The 19,410-nt window shown below is 54.0% G+C and overlaps 1 protein-coding gene across 4 annotated transcripts in view; it reads right to left on the reverse strand.

Annotated features, from left to right (window-relative positions):
* Positions 1-19,410, reverse strand: part of FAM120A (family with sequence similarity 120A) — an 87,317-nt gene that overhangs the window by 32,366 nt on the left and 35,541 nt on the right. For all 4 annotated transcript variants that reach the window (XM_038527372.1, XM_038527371.1, XM_038527373.1 and 1 more), the window contains exons 6-9: positions 11,351-11,448; positions 10,840-11,120; positions 3,348-3,435; positions 1,484-1,711 (exon numbers count right to left, since the gene is read on the reverse strand). In XM_038527372.1, coding sequence (XP_038383300.1) covers positions 1,484-1,711; positions 3,348-3,435; positions 10,840-11,120; positions 11,351-11,448 — 695 coding nt within the window. The remainder of the gene's footprint in view (positions 1-1,483; positions 1,712-3,347; positions 3,436-10,839; positions 11,121-11,350; positions 11,449-19,410) is intronic.

Genomic DNA, 19,410 nt, shown 5'->3' on the forward strand with positions numbered 1-19,410 from the left:
CACAGAAATTTCATTTCAAAACTGGTCTCTCCCTTATCCACACAGACCCGGTACTTCTATGCAGTGGGCACTCTCTCTGGGTCCCTGGCTCGGCCGGCTGCCTGCATGAGTGTGAAGCCTCACCTCACTGCAGACATGTCGGCCTGACAATTTATTACCAGAGCCACAGGGCTCACAGCAAACAGCACACCTGACACTCTAGGCTCTCCCTGACATGCAGAAAAATGGTAGGTGGAATTTTAAAATCTGAAGAGAGAATCATTTACTTTTCTCAACCACAGTCACTTTATCAAGTCGGCCCTTGAGACGAGGGAGTGGTGGAGGATGGGGCGACTGTCACTCAGCCTGGCCCCGAGGAGACCACAGCGGGCAGGGCAGAAGCACAGGGGTCAGGACCTCACAGCCCACACGACCCCACGGGGAAGGGCGCACTCTCCCCCAAACCTGGGTCCCTTCAAACTCAGCAAATCCTTCTCCCACAACAAGAACCTTCCACTTACCCTTACAACATGCGTTGCCCCTGGAAAATAAAATGTTTACCTCACAACCGTAACCTGAACAGTGATACCGTGCGTGCAGACCGTACCACACAGGGCATGACACCTGCAGGCGACTTTAAACATAAATCATAGGAGCTGAGTGAGTCTTGGTGCTCGTGGACTGACACGAGGGAGCGGTCCTCGGCTTGGCCAGCTAACGGTCGCGGTCCGGCCCGGGGTGCCGTGGGGCTGGGGGCCTGTGCACTTACTGACCCCACCATACAAACCGCAGACGGATTGCGGAAAACAGGGAGAAAAATGTCTGATTATCTGTGGAGCTACAGACACTGACAAAAACATGTTAAAAATACATGATGGTAGTAAACCCATCCACGTGAGAAATCGGGTCACCGAGGTTACGTGTTAACTCGTGGGTCTGGGGTATGAACGCCAACAGAAAAACGGCAAGTCCCTGAGAAAATTTACATGGACACGTAGATCCATTTGAGACAAGATTCAAAAACGATGCCACACTGATGTCCAGCGAAGCACACATTTGGTCAGGGGACCCTGACACTGTGCAAACACAAAATCGCACTTTCTGACCTTTACCACGTCACACAGTCCTGGCTCTAAGGGCTGTGCCCGCCATGTCCCAAAATACGCAGCTCGGTCCACCACCCTGCAGGGGGCTCCAGGGCAGGGGACAGAGAAATAGGCCCTGCACAGGACTTCTCACTAAACCTGACATCATGGCATCAATGTGGTACGGGAAACTTTGAAATTAGAAATAAAAATAAAATCACAACTCAGGAAATAACATGATGTGCCATTAATTAGAAATCTCAAAAATACACTCTATCAAACTGGAGGAGAAAATCAGACTCTGCCCCGTCCTGCTTACTGCATTTACGGTGCGCTTTTTCGCCTTTTCTCCCAAAGTGCAGGAAGGGGGAAATGCACTCCTTTCCCAGGGCTGGTAGGACAGAACGTGGCTGCCATACCTTCGTCAGGACGTGGAAGATGTAAGGGTACATCAGCCCCTTCTTGTGCCGGTGCTCCGCCACTCTCAGTACCTCAGGCGCCACCGGGGGCAAGGGCGGTGTGGTGATGTCCATGTGGTTTCGGGTGGGCATGGATAAGAGGCATGGGATCGGCTGCACAGTGCCCAACTGGCTTCCCTTCCCCTCAGCGAGCTGGCTGCCCGAGGAGGCAGTGGACGAGCCTTCCGTCTGCAGAGCACAGGCGAGAGGGGTCAACAGGTCAGGTCATGAGGTCACAGCTCCCCTTCCACTGTGCCTCCCACACAGAGGACACAGTGGCAGTGATGCCCGGAGCCTGTGTGGGGGTGGACGCAGCTTCTGCTGGTGGCCCCATCACCGCAACTCCTGGGGCCCCCAACGGTGGAAGCAGCACTCTGTGCTCCCTGACCCCCGGGTTACCACTGTATCACCCCTGTTGTGTGTGGGAACGGGAGGAGATGCTCAGAGAGGCTGTGTCACTCCCCAGGCCTCACACCTACTCCTCACCACAACTGACGTTTAGAAACAGACACCCAAACTCAGCCGTTCCCTCTGGTCATCTGTAACCCCAAACTAAGTACACAAAGGGAACAGCTTACTAAAAATTAAAGCAAAAAAACAGGCTAATTCCTTGTTTTAAACAAGGAATCATTAGAGCTGATGAGTCACATCTATATATAACGACATAAAAATATGTATGTAGGACAGTGTTAAGTGAAAAATACCCATCCTGTAACAGCCAATCTCCAAAACAGAACGTGTACAAGGCGCGCAGGGAAGAGCAGCGGGTACACAGGGGCCTCGGGGATGGGAGGCCGTAGGCAGCAGGCTAGGGAAGACAGGGAGACGCACCCCCTACACTTTCTCTCTACAAATTTTAGCAAAGTCCAAAGTGTTTCCTGAGATCAATTATTATTTGTACAATAAATGTTTTATTTTTTCTCATGATAAAGGCTGGAAACAATAATTGCTTAATTTTGTGCCAATCTAAGGAACATACATTTCTGTTTGGAAACAAAATATATTCTTCACAGTGGTAAGTACTTCACTGCTCACTTCTACCCTTGAAAACAGAATTGCCAAATCTGATCTTAGGACCTAAGTCAAGGATAATCCACAAGGGACTTCTGTGCTCTCCCCTACACACTGTGGACAAAACAGGTAACAACTTCAGAAGGTGATTTGCTAACAGCAGGCATGCACAGAGCATTTCTGCTGCTTATGCACAGGACGACCCACAGCAGCGAGAGCATTCCAGAGTCTTAAATGAATTTCCGACAGAGTCGCATTGTGTACACATGAGGCCTCTCTAGCTAGAGATGGGCCATGTCCTGAGGGACCACGTGTTGGTGCAGGTGTGGCTCTGCCGCTAAAAGGTATTCCTGGGGTCGCCAGTAACAGGTAGGACCAGATAAAGGGGAACGGAATATATGTGATTCCCATTTGTTGTGATTCTCGTTCAATCTCCATAAAACCCTGCAGATGAGGGCTCCTGACCAGAGCGTGCGTCAGCAGACAGGAGGCATTCCAGCAGGGCCACCCAGCCTGTGGAAGGTGTAAGCTGTGCCCTCCCCCTCCCCCACAGGTCTGGGGACCGCCCCCTCCCCTGCACTGACATCTTGGATCCCCTCCCTCACACCAATGTCTGGGACCCCCTCCTCCCTGCCACTGACCCCCATTCCCTTCCCATACCCAAAGAGTGTGACACCCAACTGCCTTCCCGCCTTCCCAGCCAGTGTCTATTACTCATAACGTGGTTTTAAAAAGCAGAGCACTTTGCTTTAACCCACCCCTAAAATCACACGGTCAGAGACAAGATTGGAAGGAATAAAAGCCGCCCTACTACCTTTGTTTGGTCTCCTGGGTCTCCCCGTGCTTGCGGCTCTGAGTGGCTTCCTGTCTTCTCCCAGCCAATTTTGTTCCCACTGATATGGCTGAACATAAACAAAAGGAACACGGTTACTGGTTAGTGTCTGCCTAGCACCACACTAGCTGTGACAAGCTGACCATGCAGAGCCCAGGGCCTCAGTGGTACCAACCTCGCCTCCCCCAGCGGACCCCCTCCACACAGTCCTGCGCCAGGATCTCACCCTCTGGGAAGAGAAAACAGAGCACTGAATCCAGCAGAGGGCCAAAGAGGGCCAGGGATGGCCACAAAGGGACCCTCGCTGCCTAGCCTTGGAACTCAGGCGTCGCCAAGACATGGGGTCTCACACTCCACCACCCAACAGCCAGCAGGCAGGGGAGGGTTCAGTGTTACATGGATGAGTGTTACTCCTTATTCACACAGAGATCATAAACGGGGGCTTGGCCTCTTCTCCGAGGGGCTGCGGGAGCACAGGCCAGGGTGACTCATCGGGGAAGGCAGAGTGGCCCTCAAGGTTCAGAGAGTGGACGGACAGCACAATCTTATTTGAGGAACATCTTCAATTGACAAAGCAGGAACAACCAGGACGTGCAAAGGGATGGGGACAAGCATGGAGTGGCTCACAGCCCAAAACTGGCTATATCAGTCAACACCATGAAAACACTGTAGACTGTGACCCATTAGTAGCTTGGGAAAACATTTAGTGGGTTTAACTAGCATTTTTTTTTAAGATTTTATTTATTTATTTGAGAGAGAGAGAGAGCGTGCACAAACCAAGGGAGGGGCAGAGGGAGAAACAGACCCCCGCTGAGCAGGGAGCCTGACACAGGGCTCGATCCTAGGACCCTGGGATCATGACCTGAGCCGAAGGCAGATGCTTCACTGGCTAAGCCACCCAGGCGCCCTTAAGCAGCATTTTTTAAACACCGAAATGGAACAGAATGCAATAAATGTGGGACACATGGCATCATCTCATAAATTTTTTGTTTCCTTGTTATCACAGACCACAACACACAAGGAAGTTTACTGTGGTCTCGGGGAAGACTCGTGAAAGCCACTATCCTGGAGGGAGCTGGGAACACAGCCCCGCAGAGGCAAGTCTAGCCTTCCCTCATCCCTCCTGGAACCAAAGCCAGCTCCTAAAACCAGTGCTGGCCACAAGGTCTGCCAGGGAAGAGCACTTTTACTAGACTGGCCTTTTTAACTGACTCACGGGACAGATGGAGATGTCTTTAAGAACCACTAATTCTCCTGGGGCTCCTGGGTGGCTCAGTGGTATAGCGTCTGCCTTCAGCTTAGGGTGTGATCCCAGGGTCCTGGGATGGAGTCCCACATTAGGCTCCCCACAGGGAGTCTGCTTCTCTATATCTCTCACGAATAAATAAATAAAATCATAAAAAAAAAAGACCCAATTTTTCTATCTATCAACTGGCTCCGTTTTAGTTATTACCAAAACAAAACAAATGCAGAAAGAAGAGCTGAGGAGCAGGCTGCCCATGGTAAGCCAAGAGTCACGCCCTACAGTGTGCCTCTCAGAGCCCATCCTGGATCCTCAGTCCCAGCCACAGGTTGGGGCACCCCAACAGCTGCCTAGCACCCAGGTCCCCAGTCAGCGAGGGCTCTGTTCATGTCTGTTCCTCCTTTGAGCTCTCTCAGTCCACAGCTTTGCAAAACTGGAGGAAGCCTAGTGACGAGGAGGCATCACAATAAACACAAGTATCCCAAAAACACAACCATTCTGTTCAAAATCCAGAGAAAGAGGAGGCTGGAGTGAGACTCAGGACATGGCCAGCACACCAGGCACCTGATCGGGGGACAGAGGGCTTGGTCCCACCACACACATGTCTAGCACACATGCCAAGCACGGGAAGGAAAGGCCGGCGGCACCGAAGTGGTCTAGAATGTGGCACAAATAGAGCTGCTAACGTACTTTTTCATTAGAAAGTCAGTGACATAGTGACGTTTAGTGAAACTTTAGAACAAATACTTGAATGCTTATGAGTTTTATAAAGAGACATAACATCTATTAATTACAATTTTAAACAGTTAAGTATAATGCACCTGTAACAAAAAATGCACGCACTACAAGGGAACAGCCTAAGGGATGCCTACAATCTGAGCATGCACGTGAGCAGCCAAACCAAGTGAGGGCTGGCAAGCCAGGCCTCGCCCCTTTGCACACCTCCTCCCCAGGGGAACGGCTACCCGACTTCTAACAGCAAACGTGCTCTTTCCTTAGCTTCCGATGCCACATAAATGGAATGTGTACTTCCTGTGCCCAGGGTTTGGGATCTGCAATATCCCTGCCCACTGCACTGGTTCAGCCTCAGTGCAGACATGTTGCAGGGGGCATGCCACCGCCGCGTCTACTGTCCAGCCCGCCAGAGACTCGGGAGCTCCCGCCACTGACACGCGGCGTCTTCTGTGGCACCCACATCAACCTTTCCTGGGATGTGGTGAGCCCCAGCTTGTCCAGTCTGTGCTTCCCTGATGACATCTGCAGCGTCTCCTCTTGGGGCTGCCTGTAGGCCACATGCCCTCCCCTTCATCACAGGAGTGCACAGAGTGCTCTTATGGATGCCTAGCACGTCCTCTGCTCTGGACACAAGTCCTCAGTCAGGCAGAGGAATTCCGCACTCCAGGCCCACTTCGGGGTACATGGGTTCCTGGGTGACGCCTCATCCTGCAGGCTTCCAGCCCACCCCCAACTGCTATTCTCATGGCTGTGTCCTTTGTGGCATGCGTTACGCTGGCACGGACTATTTCCATCATTTAGTTATATATTCCAGGAAGCTAAGTGCTCACAGCCTCCGCCAAGCGGGAGCCCATCAGCTGAAGGAATGAACCACAGAACCGCAGTCTCAAGGTGTGTGGTGAAGATGGCAGAAACCGGAGTTCTCCACGTGACATAGAGCTCTACGTGGGGACTCGTTCCCTACACAGCCCCATGAGCACGCGAGGGGCCCCAGGCCAGCACGCAAGGGCAGAGTGGCGGGAAAACTGCCCACCCGCCACTAAAGTGGGAAACTCATCCCACCGGAGATCACACAGCACCTACATCTACAAACACCTGTTTTGTTGCATGTGGATCATTACCAAACTAACAGTAACGTTATAATCTATGGGTGAGCACATGGCCTCCCAACAATCATACCGTAAAACCTGAAATTCTGTCTGAAAAGTGTCTTGACAATAGCCAACTTTTCTCAGGTCCAGAGCATTTCATTTCACTACAATGACTATGTCACTTTACAACCTGAAACAAGCTCCCGACACATGATAGATGCCTCCCCCTGGAGAACACGCAGTTAGTTGTTTCACTCTACAACAGCTCAGAACGGGCCCCGGTGCCAGCCATGCTCTGGAGCGACCTGCGAGGACCCACACAAGCCGCAGGAAGCCTGATGTTCCCGCTGCACCCTGCGGACAGGAGGCAGGCTCAGGGAGGTAGGCCCTGCACACGGCCAAGGGGCCATACAGATAGGCTGAGTGGCAGCAGGCCAACACACCACCCTGCTCTGCGGGCCTCACTTTACAGCTGACACAAGGGCTCCCCTACACCAAAGCTGGTGAGAGACAGCAAACCACCCTCCACACAGCGTTCCTTCCCACATGTGGGCCTAGTCGAGGGTGAGGGTAAGGCAAGGGTGAGGGTGAGGTGAGGGTGATGTGAAAGTGAGGGTGAGGGTGAGGTGAGGGCGTCCATGCACACCGAGGGTCAGGGTGAAGGTGAGGTGAGGGTGAGAGTGAGGTGAGGGCATCTGTGCGCATCGAGGATGAGGGTGAGGGTAAGGTAAAGGCATCTATGCACACCGAGGGTGAGGATGAGGTGAGAGTGAGGTGAGGGTGAGGGTGGGATGCTGACCACAAGCGGCTAAGTGGTCAACAGCAAAGAAAGAGCAAGGCAAATGAAACCAGGTAGGAAGCAACAAGACAGGAGAGCAGGGTAAAGGATCGAGTCCCCAGCAAGAGCATGCCATGTGTGGGAGGTCACCAGGTGAGCACAAGTGCAGCTGGCCTGCAACAAACTGCGTCCATTATCATCAACCTGTGCTCCTCCACGGGGGGAAGGGCCTGGACCCATAGAGCTCTGAGGGCCCGAGGCCAGGGGCTCCCACTTCAGAGCCAGGGTGCTGGGCCCCCACCACCACAGCAGGTACTGTCCATCCACTCCAATGTGAGCCCGCGCCACACGTCCTCTCACAAGAAGTCGGGAATGGAGTAAGTGGCGGCCTGGCTCCTACACAACAGTCCGACGGGCCTGGCGTCCGCGTGTGCCTCTCACGCTCTGCTGGGACGCCCCAATCTGGCCACGAAAGGGGACTCAACCACCTGGCACAGGCAGATAGGCCCCACACGAACACCCTCCTGGGTCTGTGCAGACCCCCTTCCATGACGGCGGGAGGATTACAGCATTTTATTTTATTTTACTTTTAAAGATTATTTATTTATTTATTCATTCATTCATAGAGATGCAGAGAGAGAGAGAGAGGCAGAGACACAGGCAGAGGGAGAAGCAGGCTCCATGCAGAGAGCCCGACGCGGGACTCGATCCAGGGTCTCCAGGATCATGCCCCGGGCTGCAGGCGGCGCTAAACCGCTGTGCCACCGGGGCTGCCCAGATTACAGCATTTTATTGAGAGAAGAGTCCCTCAAACTGTTTTTACAAAGGCAGCGAAGGTATGCTGCCCCGTGAAGCGGCTGCCTGTCTGGTTCCAGAAGGAAGAACCCATAGCCATAGCAGCCTGTGTAGGGCCAGGGCCAGAGCTCCGGGACAGACGGGGTTCTCGCTGTGTCGTTGGGGAAGGAGCCTGAGGGGACACAGCACAGAACAGCCCAATGGCACAACCACTTGAGGGGAGAAGGCGCACTGGAAGCACATTCTTTAGTGTCTCACTGATGTGGGCGCGGTGCTTTGACACCACAGGAACGCCATCTACCACTCACTGCCATTACGCATCGGCTGATCTACTTGAAGGAAGCCAGAAGCTTCCCATCCACGCTGGGCCTGGTGGGAAACCACCACAAGGCTGCCAGAACCCACTGTGCGAGGCCGGGGCCAGAGTCCACACATGGTGCACAGGCCCTCAGGCACCGCCCAGATCTGGTCCCCCAGGCCCTCAGCAGGCAGGCGGAGCATACCCCAACAGAGGCATTGCAACCCGGAGTAGGAAACAGCAATCCACATAAATGAGCCCACAAAATGCACAGGAATTACATCCACATTCTTTCCTGACAGACTTTCAGATGGCTGTGTGAGGACAGGCCCCAGAGCACCAGGTGTTCAAACATCCACTGGTGCCCGCAGAGTGCTGTCCATCCAGCTGGCTCATGAGAGGCTTCTGCGACCGTATTTCCTGACATCTCAGTTCTCTGACTTTGTACTGACGTGGAAATTACAGAAACATATACGACAAAGAACCAAGTAAATCAGCGAACTCAGACTGGATGCAGGATCAAAAACCTGATGCATCTATGAAAATAGTATGAGACTCGCACCTCCACGAAGACTGTCTTACTTGTAAATCCAACCGAAACAGGACCACAAGGATCCGACAACAGCAGGAAGGAAGGGAAACGGTGCAGGACTTCCCTTAAAGATGTGCACCAAGAACACAGTGGAAGTACACGCTCACGGCGCTCTGAGAACGCGGGAGACAAAGCACACTGATGGGAAGCAGTGTGTTTTCATTCCTCCGTCACCTGAAAATGACCATCGGGTCTGGAAGACCTGCTGCAGGCCCCGGGCTCCATCCTCTGGTAGACGCAGGGCCAAGAGAGAACCAGTGGAGAGCAAGCAGGAGGCCCAGGACAGCCTCGGCAGGGCCTCTGCCTCCGGGGCCAGACCACACCCAGACCCGTGGGAGTGACCACCCGGACTCCCAGTCCTGCAGCACTCCCCAGCTCCAGGGCCCAGGGGCCGCTGTGGTATTAAAGCAGGGGCAGGAGAAGAGGGGAAGCAGGGATATGGGGTGGCCTGCCCGGCATCTGTCTTTCTCTCTCTCTCTCTCTCTCTCTCTCACATACACACACACACGTGGCACGCGTGCCACCGTGTGAACCCGAGCGGCAGCCAGGAGGCACCCTCTGGCCTCCCTATACACCATCTTCTGTAACGCTGTGCACATTCAGGGCACAGAGCCACATGACACCCACCTCGGGGCAGGGAGCCGTGACCCCACACGCCCCCCCGCTTTGGGCCTTGCTCCCGGCTGTCTAGGAAGAGCGTCTTTTGCTAGACCGAACCTTCGTCATGTTGGCATGAGATGATCTGTAACAGAGAACACTCAGTGCCTTCGAATTTCAAAGGGGCAGGGCTTCAGAGACATGAGCAGTGGTTCTCATTTGCACACTCAACAGATCCTCACTATAGTCCCTTTCCAAAAGGTTCACATGGAAGCGTGAATGCAAAGGTACAACTTGTTATTAACCTTGGGATTTTAGAATTACAAGATCCTGGTACGGATTTACGTGCAGGGTCATGCTCTGCTGCTGTGCAGAGCACACAGTCCCTGCATGGCAGCAAACCCCACTGTGACTGCCGCCTGAGGTCAGCGGACACTCACGGCCCCTCCACAGATGAGGAGAGGGGAGGGCCAGCCTCAGGCTTCACGCCCAAGGAGAACTTGCAGAGGACGAGAAACCATTTCCATTGACGGAGCGCCAAGGGTCCCTAGCCAGAGAGCACCGATGAGGAGCAGACCCAGAAGTATGGGAGGCCCTTGCTCTTCCCTGTTCCTTCTCTGTTGGTGAATCAGGTTTCTTAAAACGGAACAGTGCTTCAGAAGAGGAGGAAGACAGTGCATTTAAGACCTTCTTGATCAGATTCTAACAAATTACGTATTTCAAAATTCATTTACTCAAGGACACACATCTAAAATACTCCCCTCCAGCAGGAGTTCCAACCCAGATGGCAGCTTTCTCTGGTTGTGTCGGGTGAATGCCATGATTTCAGGAACAGTCTACAAGCTGCTGAGCTGAGATCTGAGTTCTAGATTCAATTCAGGAGAGAAGGAAATTCAGAGCTCCCCATGATCCAGAAGCCAAAACCGGAAGTCACCAGTGTCTAACATAAAATGCTTTCTGGGGGTGGGACTGGGTTTCACAGCCCAGGGGACAGAAGAGTCAGCAGCACTTGACCTGGTAACGTCACCATGTCTAAGGGCCACACAAACCAATTTTCCCAAAACTCCTCCCCAGCAGAGGAGCGGCCTGAGGCCACAGCTGGAATGGTGCTGAAACAGTCCCTCAGCCCAAGAAGCCCTGAGAAAGTGTCTAACCTCCACTGCTTGTGATCAAGATGCCCTAGTCTGTGCAAAGGGATGTCACTTTTCTGCCACAAATGACATCTCTGCACACAACGCTGGGCCGTGGGAGGATGGAAGGCGGCTTCCCCAAGACTGGGCTACTGGCCAGGCCTCACACCCGGTACATGTCTGGCCTCACACCAGCTACACCTCACCCCACTCACTTTGCAGCTGCTCCACCGCCTTCATCGTTATCGGATGACGACGATGTAGAAGACCCTGGGAAGTATGCTGAGTCCACATGGTTGGGGCTGCCGCCCGGAGCCGGATGAATCGGGGACGACCGTTCGTACAGTGGGGTATGCTTTCCTTCATGAGGAATGTTGCCGTAGGTGCTGTGCTCGGTCAGACTCTTCCCAGTTGTCTCCAAAGCAAGGGCCGGCTCAGCGAGGCTGTATGGGTGTGGGCCCTGACCCGCAGCACCTGGGCTGGGCACCTGTGGGGCCTGAAACACAGGGCAGAGGTCATGCATGCACGGGGGCTACAGGGCCTGGCCCCCGTTGGCCCCGCCTGGTCTCAGCTACGTTTTAATTCAAGGAACACTGGCACCTGCTGCACAGATAAGCCCAACAGCTCGGGAGATTATCTCAGCTCTCAGTAAAACCCAATGCGTGTGCAGCTGTCGGGGGCAGCACCCCCAGGCAGGCCAACTGGCTGCAGGGCGGAGGGTCTTACCACAGGCTTTGCTTGCAGAGGGGTCTGTGGAATGTTGAGCATCTGGGGGGGGACATACGGTGGCACGATCCCAGGCATTCCAAACGGATTTGGTCTGGCTGCTCCATCAACAGGGAAAGAAAGCACGACTGTTAGTGGAGGACACACCCTGGGACACCACGGTGGCCAACATGTGTCCCACCCGCCCTGTCCCTCCCCAGGTGACCACACACCACTGAAAAAATTAGAAATTAAAAATTCATGTTTCACATTAAATAGTTCACTTTATGGTGATCAACCCTACAGACTGGGGCTGAGATTTGAACCTACAGGTGTCTAGCCCACCCACCCGCACCCCCCTCCCTGCCCTCCTTAAGCCCTAGGGCCTCCAGCACTAAGGACAAGGCAGGGATAGACACTTCCCTGTGGTAAGTGAGGCAATGAAATCTCCCTATTTAGACTAAAATTCAGGTCTCAGGTATTAAACAGTGAAGCATGGAAGCTGTTGCCAGTACTTTTCAGTTCTTCCCTGTTAAGCAAAACCATGATGAGGTTGCATGTAGCACGATGTGACAGGGCACGCTGAGCTCTCAAGGACGGGACTGTAAACCTGCCCTAGTGTGCACTGCACTTACTTCCACCCATGCTGACGTATGCCAGCGCAGCCCAGAGCATAAGTGTGTGCAGAAGTGCTGTGGAAACAAGTCAGGGCTGAGCTAAGTGCTCACATGGAACTCGGGGCCATCAGCTCGGCCCATGGGCCTGCACACCTGCACACCCAAGACCTCAGTCTCCCAGAGTCTGAGGAGAGGGTGCCTTGGCTGGACAACATAGTGACCGACACGCAGTGACGAGGACTTGGCCTCAACATCACACTTCCAAATACCACAAACTACTTACTAATGCAATAAAAATGGCAAGGACACCTTTTGGGGCTCTGTGCCTCCAGTAAACAGTCAGGCATGGGGTCCCTGTGAGGCCCAGCTGCAAGGAGCCCCAAGGGTCCCCACGTGGGAACACACAGCAGACACGGGGACCCTGAGCTACACGATCTCCTCCTCCCCTGTAGGCTTCTTTTAGGAACTGAACAAAAGCAAGCTTAGAGACCCCTGAATGCCAACATCCTTGACCAAGAAGGACGTCCCTTCCACTTGAGAATCTGAGTGACACCAGGCCAAACAAGGATTCACAAACCACGACAACCTCTCATCTCACCAACATGCCAAGATAAATAAACACATTTAAGTAAAAACAGTAACAAAGCACCCCAAAATCCAAACCCTCACTCCTCTCCCCTTCTGGCACCCAAGCTCCCAGAGCCACCCAGTCCCTGCCTGTGGAGCCACCTCCCCCCACCCAACGACGACCCACGTGCTGGAAGCTGCGGCTCACTGTGAGAGCCTGGCACACAGCCTGCACTGAAAGAAAGCTCGAGACACGACTTCCACAACTGTGGGGGGCAGCTGGGAAAGACAACGCTGGCACACGTGCGCGCCCACCCACATGCTCACCCCAAATACACATGCACGCTCACCACATACACATGCACTCACCCCAAATACACGCAACATGCTCATTCACCACACATGTATGTGCACTCACCCAACATGTGTACATGTGCCCACAACGCATGTTCACCAAATGTACACACTCAGGACACACAGACACACACACTCACCTACATACAAGCACACACACCCATACATGCATAGGCACACACATGCTTACTACATGCACTCATCCCATATACACATATGCACATTTAGTGCAGACATATATATGCATTCACCCCACACATGCACATGCTTGTTCATGCACACTCTCCCCACATAAATGCACACGTGTGCACACACAAACACATAGAGACACATTTCTGACCAAATGGTTCTGAGCCAGAGGTCAGAACTTCCGAGTCTGAGAGACAAGATGCAGTAACTGGTTAGGTTCCTTCTTAGGAGATTCTGGATTGTGGCCAGATTTTGGCACAAAGAACACTATGGCCTCCATCCACTGAAGCTCCGCCACTTCAAATTAAGTCACCGTGGTAAGTGCAGTTTATGAGCTCTTGTGGCTGACCTGCCCCACGCGACTTCTCAGTAATCACATGGAAAGTGGACAGGGTCGGCCACGCCAATCAGCTGCATTGGGACGGAAGGGGATCCTTTTGCTTCCCTCTACTTGTGTCCACTATGTGCTATAAACTTCCTGAAAAGCACAAACTTTCCCTAAAAACAAAAACAAACTATATCTTAAAAGCAGAGATTTTCTAAGAAAGAATACTTTGTAAATCACCTTGTAATTGCTGACCTCAAATAAACCTTTGATAACCTACAAGGCTAGTTACTGAACTATCAGAACTTAGTCCAATAAGGGAATTAATCTGTCTACACTTCTCTGAAGGCTGCCTCCCTTTGGGCACGGTGCCTCCAGGCGCCAGTGCTGCCTGTTGGTGCCCTCAAGCCACCAGCTGCGTGACAAAGTCATCTTTCTTGGGACTGACCCCGACTGACCTCAGCTCATGCATGGAAGTGAGCACCACCAGCTTGTCCCCCACCCGCCCAGACACTCTGCTCAGAAAGACAGGCTGCTGTCAGCAGACCATGCAGATGGACCCCGAAAGGTGGAAAACCTGTTTACTAGATGAAAAATATTTTCACAATTAAAAGAATTTTCAAAGACTTCTCTGTGAATGACGAGAAATGCACACGCATGGCAGCCTGACAGGTGCACAGAGTGCACTGCACCATGAGTGAGAGGCCACCTGCTGCCCGCTGCCCGTCATGGTGGTGCCCGCGTGGAGCTGCACAGCTGCTCTCCAAAGAGAAGGCGCATCCGGAGAAGGAACGGTGCTGACCACAAGCTCTGCTGAGAACCAGACGGCCACACACGCCCCAGCCACCGCCTGGCATGTCACTGCAGGGACATCAGGCCAGCCAAAACGAGGCTAACGCAGTAAGAATTCTTAGAATTCTCTGATGCCAACAGGGGTGTGATTTTCAAGTGTGGTACCAAAAACAGAGCTTTGACCATTCAGGCTCCAAGAGTAAGTCAGTATGTTCCATATCACCAATACTAATTTTCAATACCTATAAAAAGGGTCCCATTTTCCAACGACGTTAGACCATATGGAATGGACGCATTTTCTAGGTGTTCATATTCCACGGAAGCAAAGACACAGCCACATAGATAATGTTGTTGGACTTGTTTCCATCCTCTTCCAGGTGAGTAGCTTCTGGAAGGCAGGCCACGGGCCAAAGATCGTGAGGGCAGAGGCAGGAGGAGAGGAAGCGGCCAGCTCTGAGGGGCTGAATGCCGTAACCTTACAGGGACACTGGCTCCTGGGGGCTGAGCTGGACGGCGAGGCCCCCGACAGGAGTCAGAGGCGCCATGTACAGAGAAGCATCAGCCGGCCAAGTGCAAGGCTAAGGGTCAAGCACAGAGGCCCCCAAGCGCCCCAGGGCCCCAGGGCAGCACACCGAGGCCAGTAGGAGGCAGAGCTCCAGAACTCGAGCAGCTCACCGGGCGGGACCAGGGCGTGGGGCTGTGGGCAAGCGCGTTCCACGGCCAGGAGCCAGCAGCGTGACCCCCACCCCCAGAATCTGGGCAGCGACGTGGACCTCGCAGCACAGCAATGCTCAAGCCCACACTGTGTGTGAGTCTTCAGGAACAGGAGTCTCACAAGTGATGGACGTGTCCCAAGTTGTATCCCAATCTGTGCAGCTCCCGGCTCACTCACTCCACAGCGGAGGACGTGTGCACATAGGCTGGCGGAGATGAGGAGTGGGAAAGTTTCCTACGCAGCCTCATGAGCCCCAAGCCGCTGCGGACCTCAGAAATGCACAGCCTGCATAAGAGTCCCCGCTAAGCCAAGTGGCTGCGCCCTCTGTCGCCGTCAGATGTGATGATGAGCTCGTCATCACGCAGGGACATACCCTGCGAGTGGCTGCTGACAGCAGACGCAGTTTCAGTTCCCCACCGTGATGACTGATTTTTAGGTTTTCAAAAAAAAAATGACCTTTCAAAAAGCCATGAGACCAGACAGATTATTTCACTTCAGGGCACAGGGACTAAAATAAACTCTCAAAAATCTGAATGAAAGGTCATGGGAACAGATGTCGGGCCTGAAGACAACACTCAAGAACCAAGAGGGAGAAAGATGAGGCCAATTTCTGCTCCATGGCTTCCCTCAGGTAGAGCCGACCCCATTAACCGGCGGAGCCAACCCCAGTACCACACGCACCAGCCTGAGGTAAAAATGCCAACAGTTGGACACGTGGACACGTCTCCAAAATTAGCAAGGGCAGAATGACACACAATACAACCTCTGGTGACATGTAGAAACACCTCCCACCCTTCCACACACAGAGGTAAAGAAACACAGAAACCCGTCTGTGGGGACAGACGAGACTCTCAGGAAAGCCTCACGTGTTTCTTTCAAGAAAGACGGGAAACAAACACCATTTGCTGACCTTGCTGGTGGGCATGCCGCTGCTCGGATATTGCCCTCATACAGACGGTGGCGTTTAAAGTTTTTCCACAATAAAAAAGCTTAAACAAAAACAAGAAAATGGTGGCTTGAGTGAGAACTCTAAGGCCAAGTTTCAAAAACTTGCTAAAGTACATAGCAGTCTAACATGCAAAAAATGGTGACACCGGAAATTTAAAAGGCTGTCATCACAACAACAGCAAAACACCGGATGGCGAGCAGGGGCGGCAGCCGGGACAACGCAGCAGCTACGTCGCAGCCCGGGCGGGCCTGGCCTTCCAGGGCAGGCAGAGCAATGGGCCCGAGCACATGCTGCCAGTGGGAGCGGACAGCCTGTCGGCAGCACGTGCAGCCATCCTGCTGCAGTCCCGAGGCCCAGAGCTAGGCAAGGGTCTGTGTTCGGGGCCGTGGCACGCATGAACACTCTGTCCCTGTGCTGGGTCCGCGTGGTCCCGCCTGGGCAACCCTGCTTTCCTGGAGACACACCAGCCTCGTCAGCTAACAAAGCCCCGCAGGGCCTGCATCTTTCTTCCCCAACCGTGAACCCGTATCCAGGGTGACACCTGCTGAGCGCACCCTCAGGCTGGGGGCACATGGTGGAGATGCAAAGACTGCCCACCTGAAAACCCAGCCAGAGTCCATGGGACAGTGTGGTGATGCACGTGGCACAGCCACAACCCGGAAGCACGGCCACGGACAAACCCCGCTTCTCTTCAGGATTACACAGGCCCATCCCTGAGCCACAGCCCCAGGCTGGGGCCCCTCCTTGCAAGCAAGGCAGCCGTCAAGGGTGCCCTCCTGGGAGCCGGTCTGGGAGAAGGGCCCATGAGGATGCAGCCACCAGGACCCCTCCCTGTGGCCGTGGCCGCTCCAGTCTTGGCTTCCTGGAGCAGCCCCCATCCGATAGCGTCAGCCCGCGTGTACGAAAGCCACAAAAGTTGGCCACCGTCGCACCCCCACCCAGCCACCCAGGCCACACCTGGCAGGGCAGCCGTCAGGAACCATCTCTGCTGGGATGAGCCGCACCTCACAAGGACCTGGCGGCCACATGGGCCACAGGAGCCCCCTCCTTACCCGAGTACAGATGCTCCTGCCACACGGCTGCTGGCGTCCCCTTGTCTCTTTGGGGAAGCCCCCCCACCCACTGAACCCCCAGGGAGCCCGTCTGCTTCCACATCCCCACTCAGCACTCGGGGTACATACATGATCAAAACTCAGGGAGCAGGTGGGCACGGGGGCCTGATGGAGCGACGGGGAGAGGCTCCAGGTCACGCCCCACAGCAATGGGGCACGCTCAACACAGGAGCCCTTTGGCAAGCTCCTGCAGCCCCCAGACAATGTGGGGAGCCTCCAGCGGCCACTGCCCTGGGACCCACCAGCCCCCCGGCCCCTTCCCTGTGTCCTGGGCTCTAACCACCCTCTGCTTCTCCTCACACACTGCCTCCACCTGGGGGTCACCTCCACGTGGAACACACTTCCTCCTCTGCATCCCCCGGCGACACTCCTGCTCACAGTGGATGGGGGTCATCCGTGAACTGCCTGCTCACACGCTACACAGGGGCCAGGACAACACACCCAGTCCCCACTGCCCAGCATCCAGCATGTGTCACCACAGGCCCAACACAGCCAGGAGGATCTTGGGGTCTTAATTAACAGAACTCTTTCTGGGACAGCTTTAGGTCCACCGAGAACCTAGGAGAAAGCGCCTTCTTGCATTAGTGCAATACACGTGACAGCGAACACTCTAATTCTGACAGGCATCTATGTCAGGGTGCCTGTAGGTATTCACTCTCTGGGTTTGGACAGATTAATAAGGACGCATACCCACCACGACACTGTCTACAAAATGCTTTCACAGCCCTAAACTTCCTGTGTGCTCTGCCTGCGTGCATCCCTCCCCTGCCTTTTCGATAACGTTGTGCAGCCAGAATCGTACAAGATGGAGACTTTCACTCAGCGAACATATCCAAGGTCTTCGTGAGTTGAGAACCCATCCTATTTAACACTGAATGATGTCAGTGCGTGGACGGACCTCCGTTTATTTGTCGGCACCCACGGAAGGACATCCCGATGCTTCCCAGTTTCGGTGGTTATGAGTCACGCTGCGGTAAACATCATGTGCAGAGTTTGTACGGATCTACGTCTTTAGTCCTCTGGGTCGACATGGAGGTACATGACTGCCAGGCCCCATGTAAGAGAGTCTTTAGTTTTCTGAGACATCATCACACGGTCTTCGAAGCAGCGGCACCAGTCAGCATCCCCTGCAGCCTGACTGTGCACTCCCATGGCTCCACATCCTCACCCGCATCTGTTCTTATTGGTGCTCCGGATGCTGACCGTCATAGCAGGTGTGCAGTGGGAGCTCACCTACCTTTCATGGAAGAGGCCAGGAAAGCAGCATGCACGTCTTCATACTCACCAGGCCCTGTTTTCACCCAGGTGAGCTCCAGCAGCCAGGACACAGGAGCATGCTCCATCCAGGAACCACACACAGTGGACAACCCTGCAGTGTGACCAGTCCCATGGGCACCCACATTCACACCAGAGACCTGGTGGACGTGCAGGTGTTATGTGCTCATCATGAAAGCACAAAATCGTACCACCTCGAAGTCACGGGTCCCCACACTGTTTCTGACACTCTCAATGCTTACAAAATGGATATTAATCTCACCTGTTAACTGATTTTGAAATCCCATGTAGAAACAGATCATTTCTAGGGTTCACTGTGCAAAGACAGTATGGACTGGAGCCCATCTGTCACTGTGAGAAGGACCACGCCCCAAGCAGGGGAGGCCTTGCTACACTGTGGGGAGGGGGGCCATGGGGCCGCGGCGCAGGTGTGTGCACCTGTCCGCCCATCACCTTCACACCCTCAGCATCTGTGTGCAGAGCAGAGGCCCACAGGCTTGGAAGATGCGGGAACACAGCAGCCCCACCAGCCCGCCCACCTGACCGGGGCCAGGCCAGGAAGCTGTCCCTCAGGAAGACTCAGATTCCCGAGGCATCACAGTTCTGGGCTGGAACGTCCACTCTAGCAGGGTTCAGAGAGCCCAGGTCACAGTCAACTCCCAATTGTCACTCCCAGTCGCCTCCAAGGGGCTGGTGTGAGGCTCTGAATGTCGGCAAAATGACACACAGTCCAGTTTCTAACATGGTTCACACAAGACGGGCTCTAATGGGCGAGAAAGTCACATCTCAACACTGGTCATTCATGATTCTGAGAGTGTCATCCTAGGGAACATAATGGACCAAACCAGAAAAGACCACGCAGGACCTCCCCACTGCTCATAGAATGTTTTTACAGCAAATGTGTTGGGTTGTCACAAGGGACGCCAACAGAGCCTCTCCCGACCCCACGCTGCTCCTCCTTGGCTCTGCTCCCCACTCAGCGCCACACATACACGCACAGGGGTGGCACCATCCCATATGACCTCGTTTCTTCATACTTATCAGGGAAACAAAGCCTTTTTACATGAATCCATCTCTGCTTGCTCCAAACTGTGTCTGTTACTTGAGACACACCTTCCTTCCCAGTCTTTCCCTGACCCCTGTCCTCGGTCACCCCCACATTCCAGGCCACTACCAGCCTGCACTC

Source organism: Canis lupus, chromosome 1 (genome assembly GCF_011100685.1).
Source record: "Canis lupus familiaris isolate Mischka breed German Shepherd chromosome 1, alternate assembly UU_Cfam_GSD_1.0, whole genome shotgun sequence".
Lineage (NCBI taxonomy): Eukaryota > Metazoa > Chordata > Mammalia > Carnivora > Canidae > Canis > Canis lupus.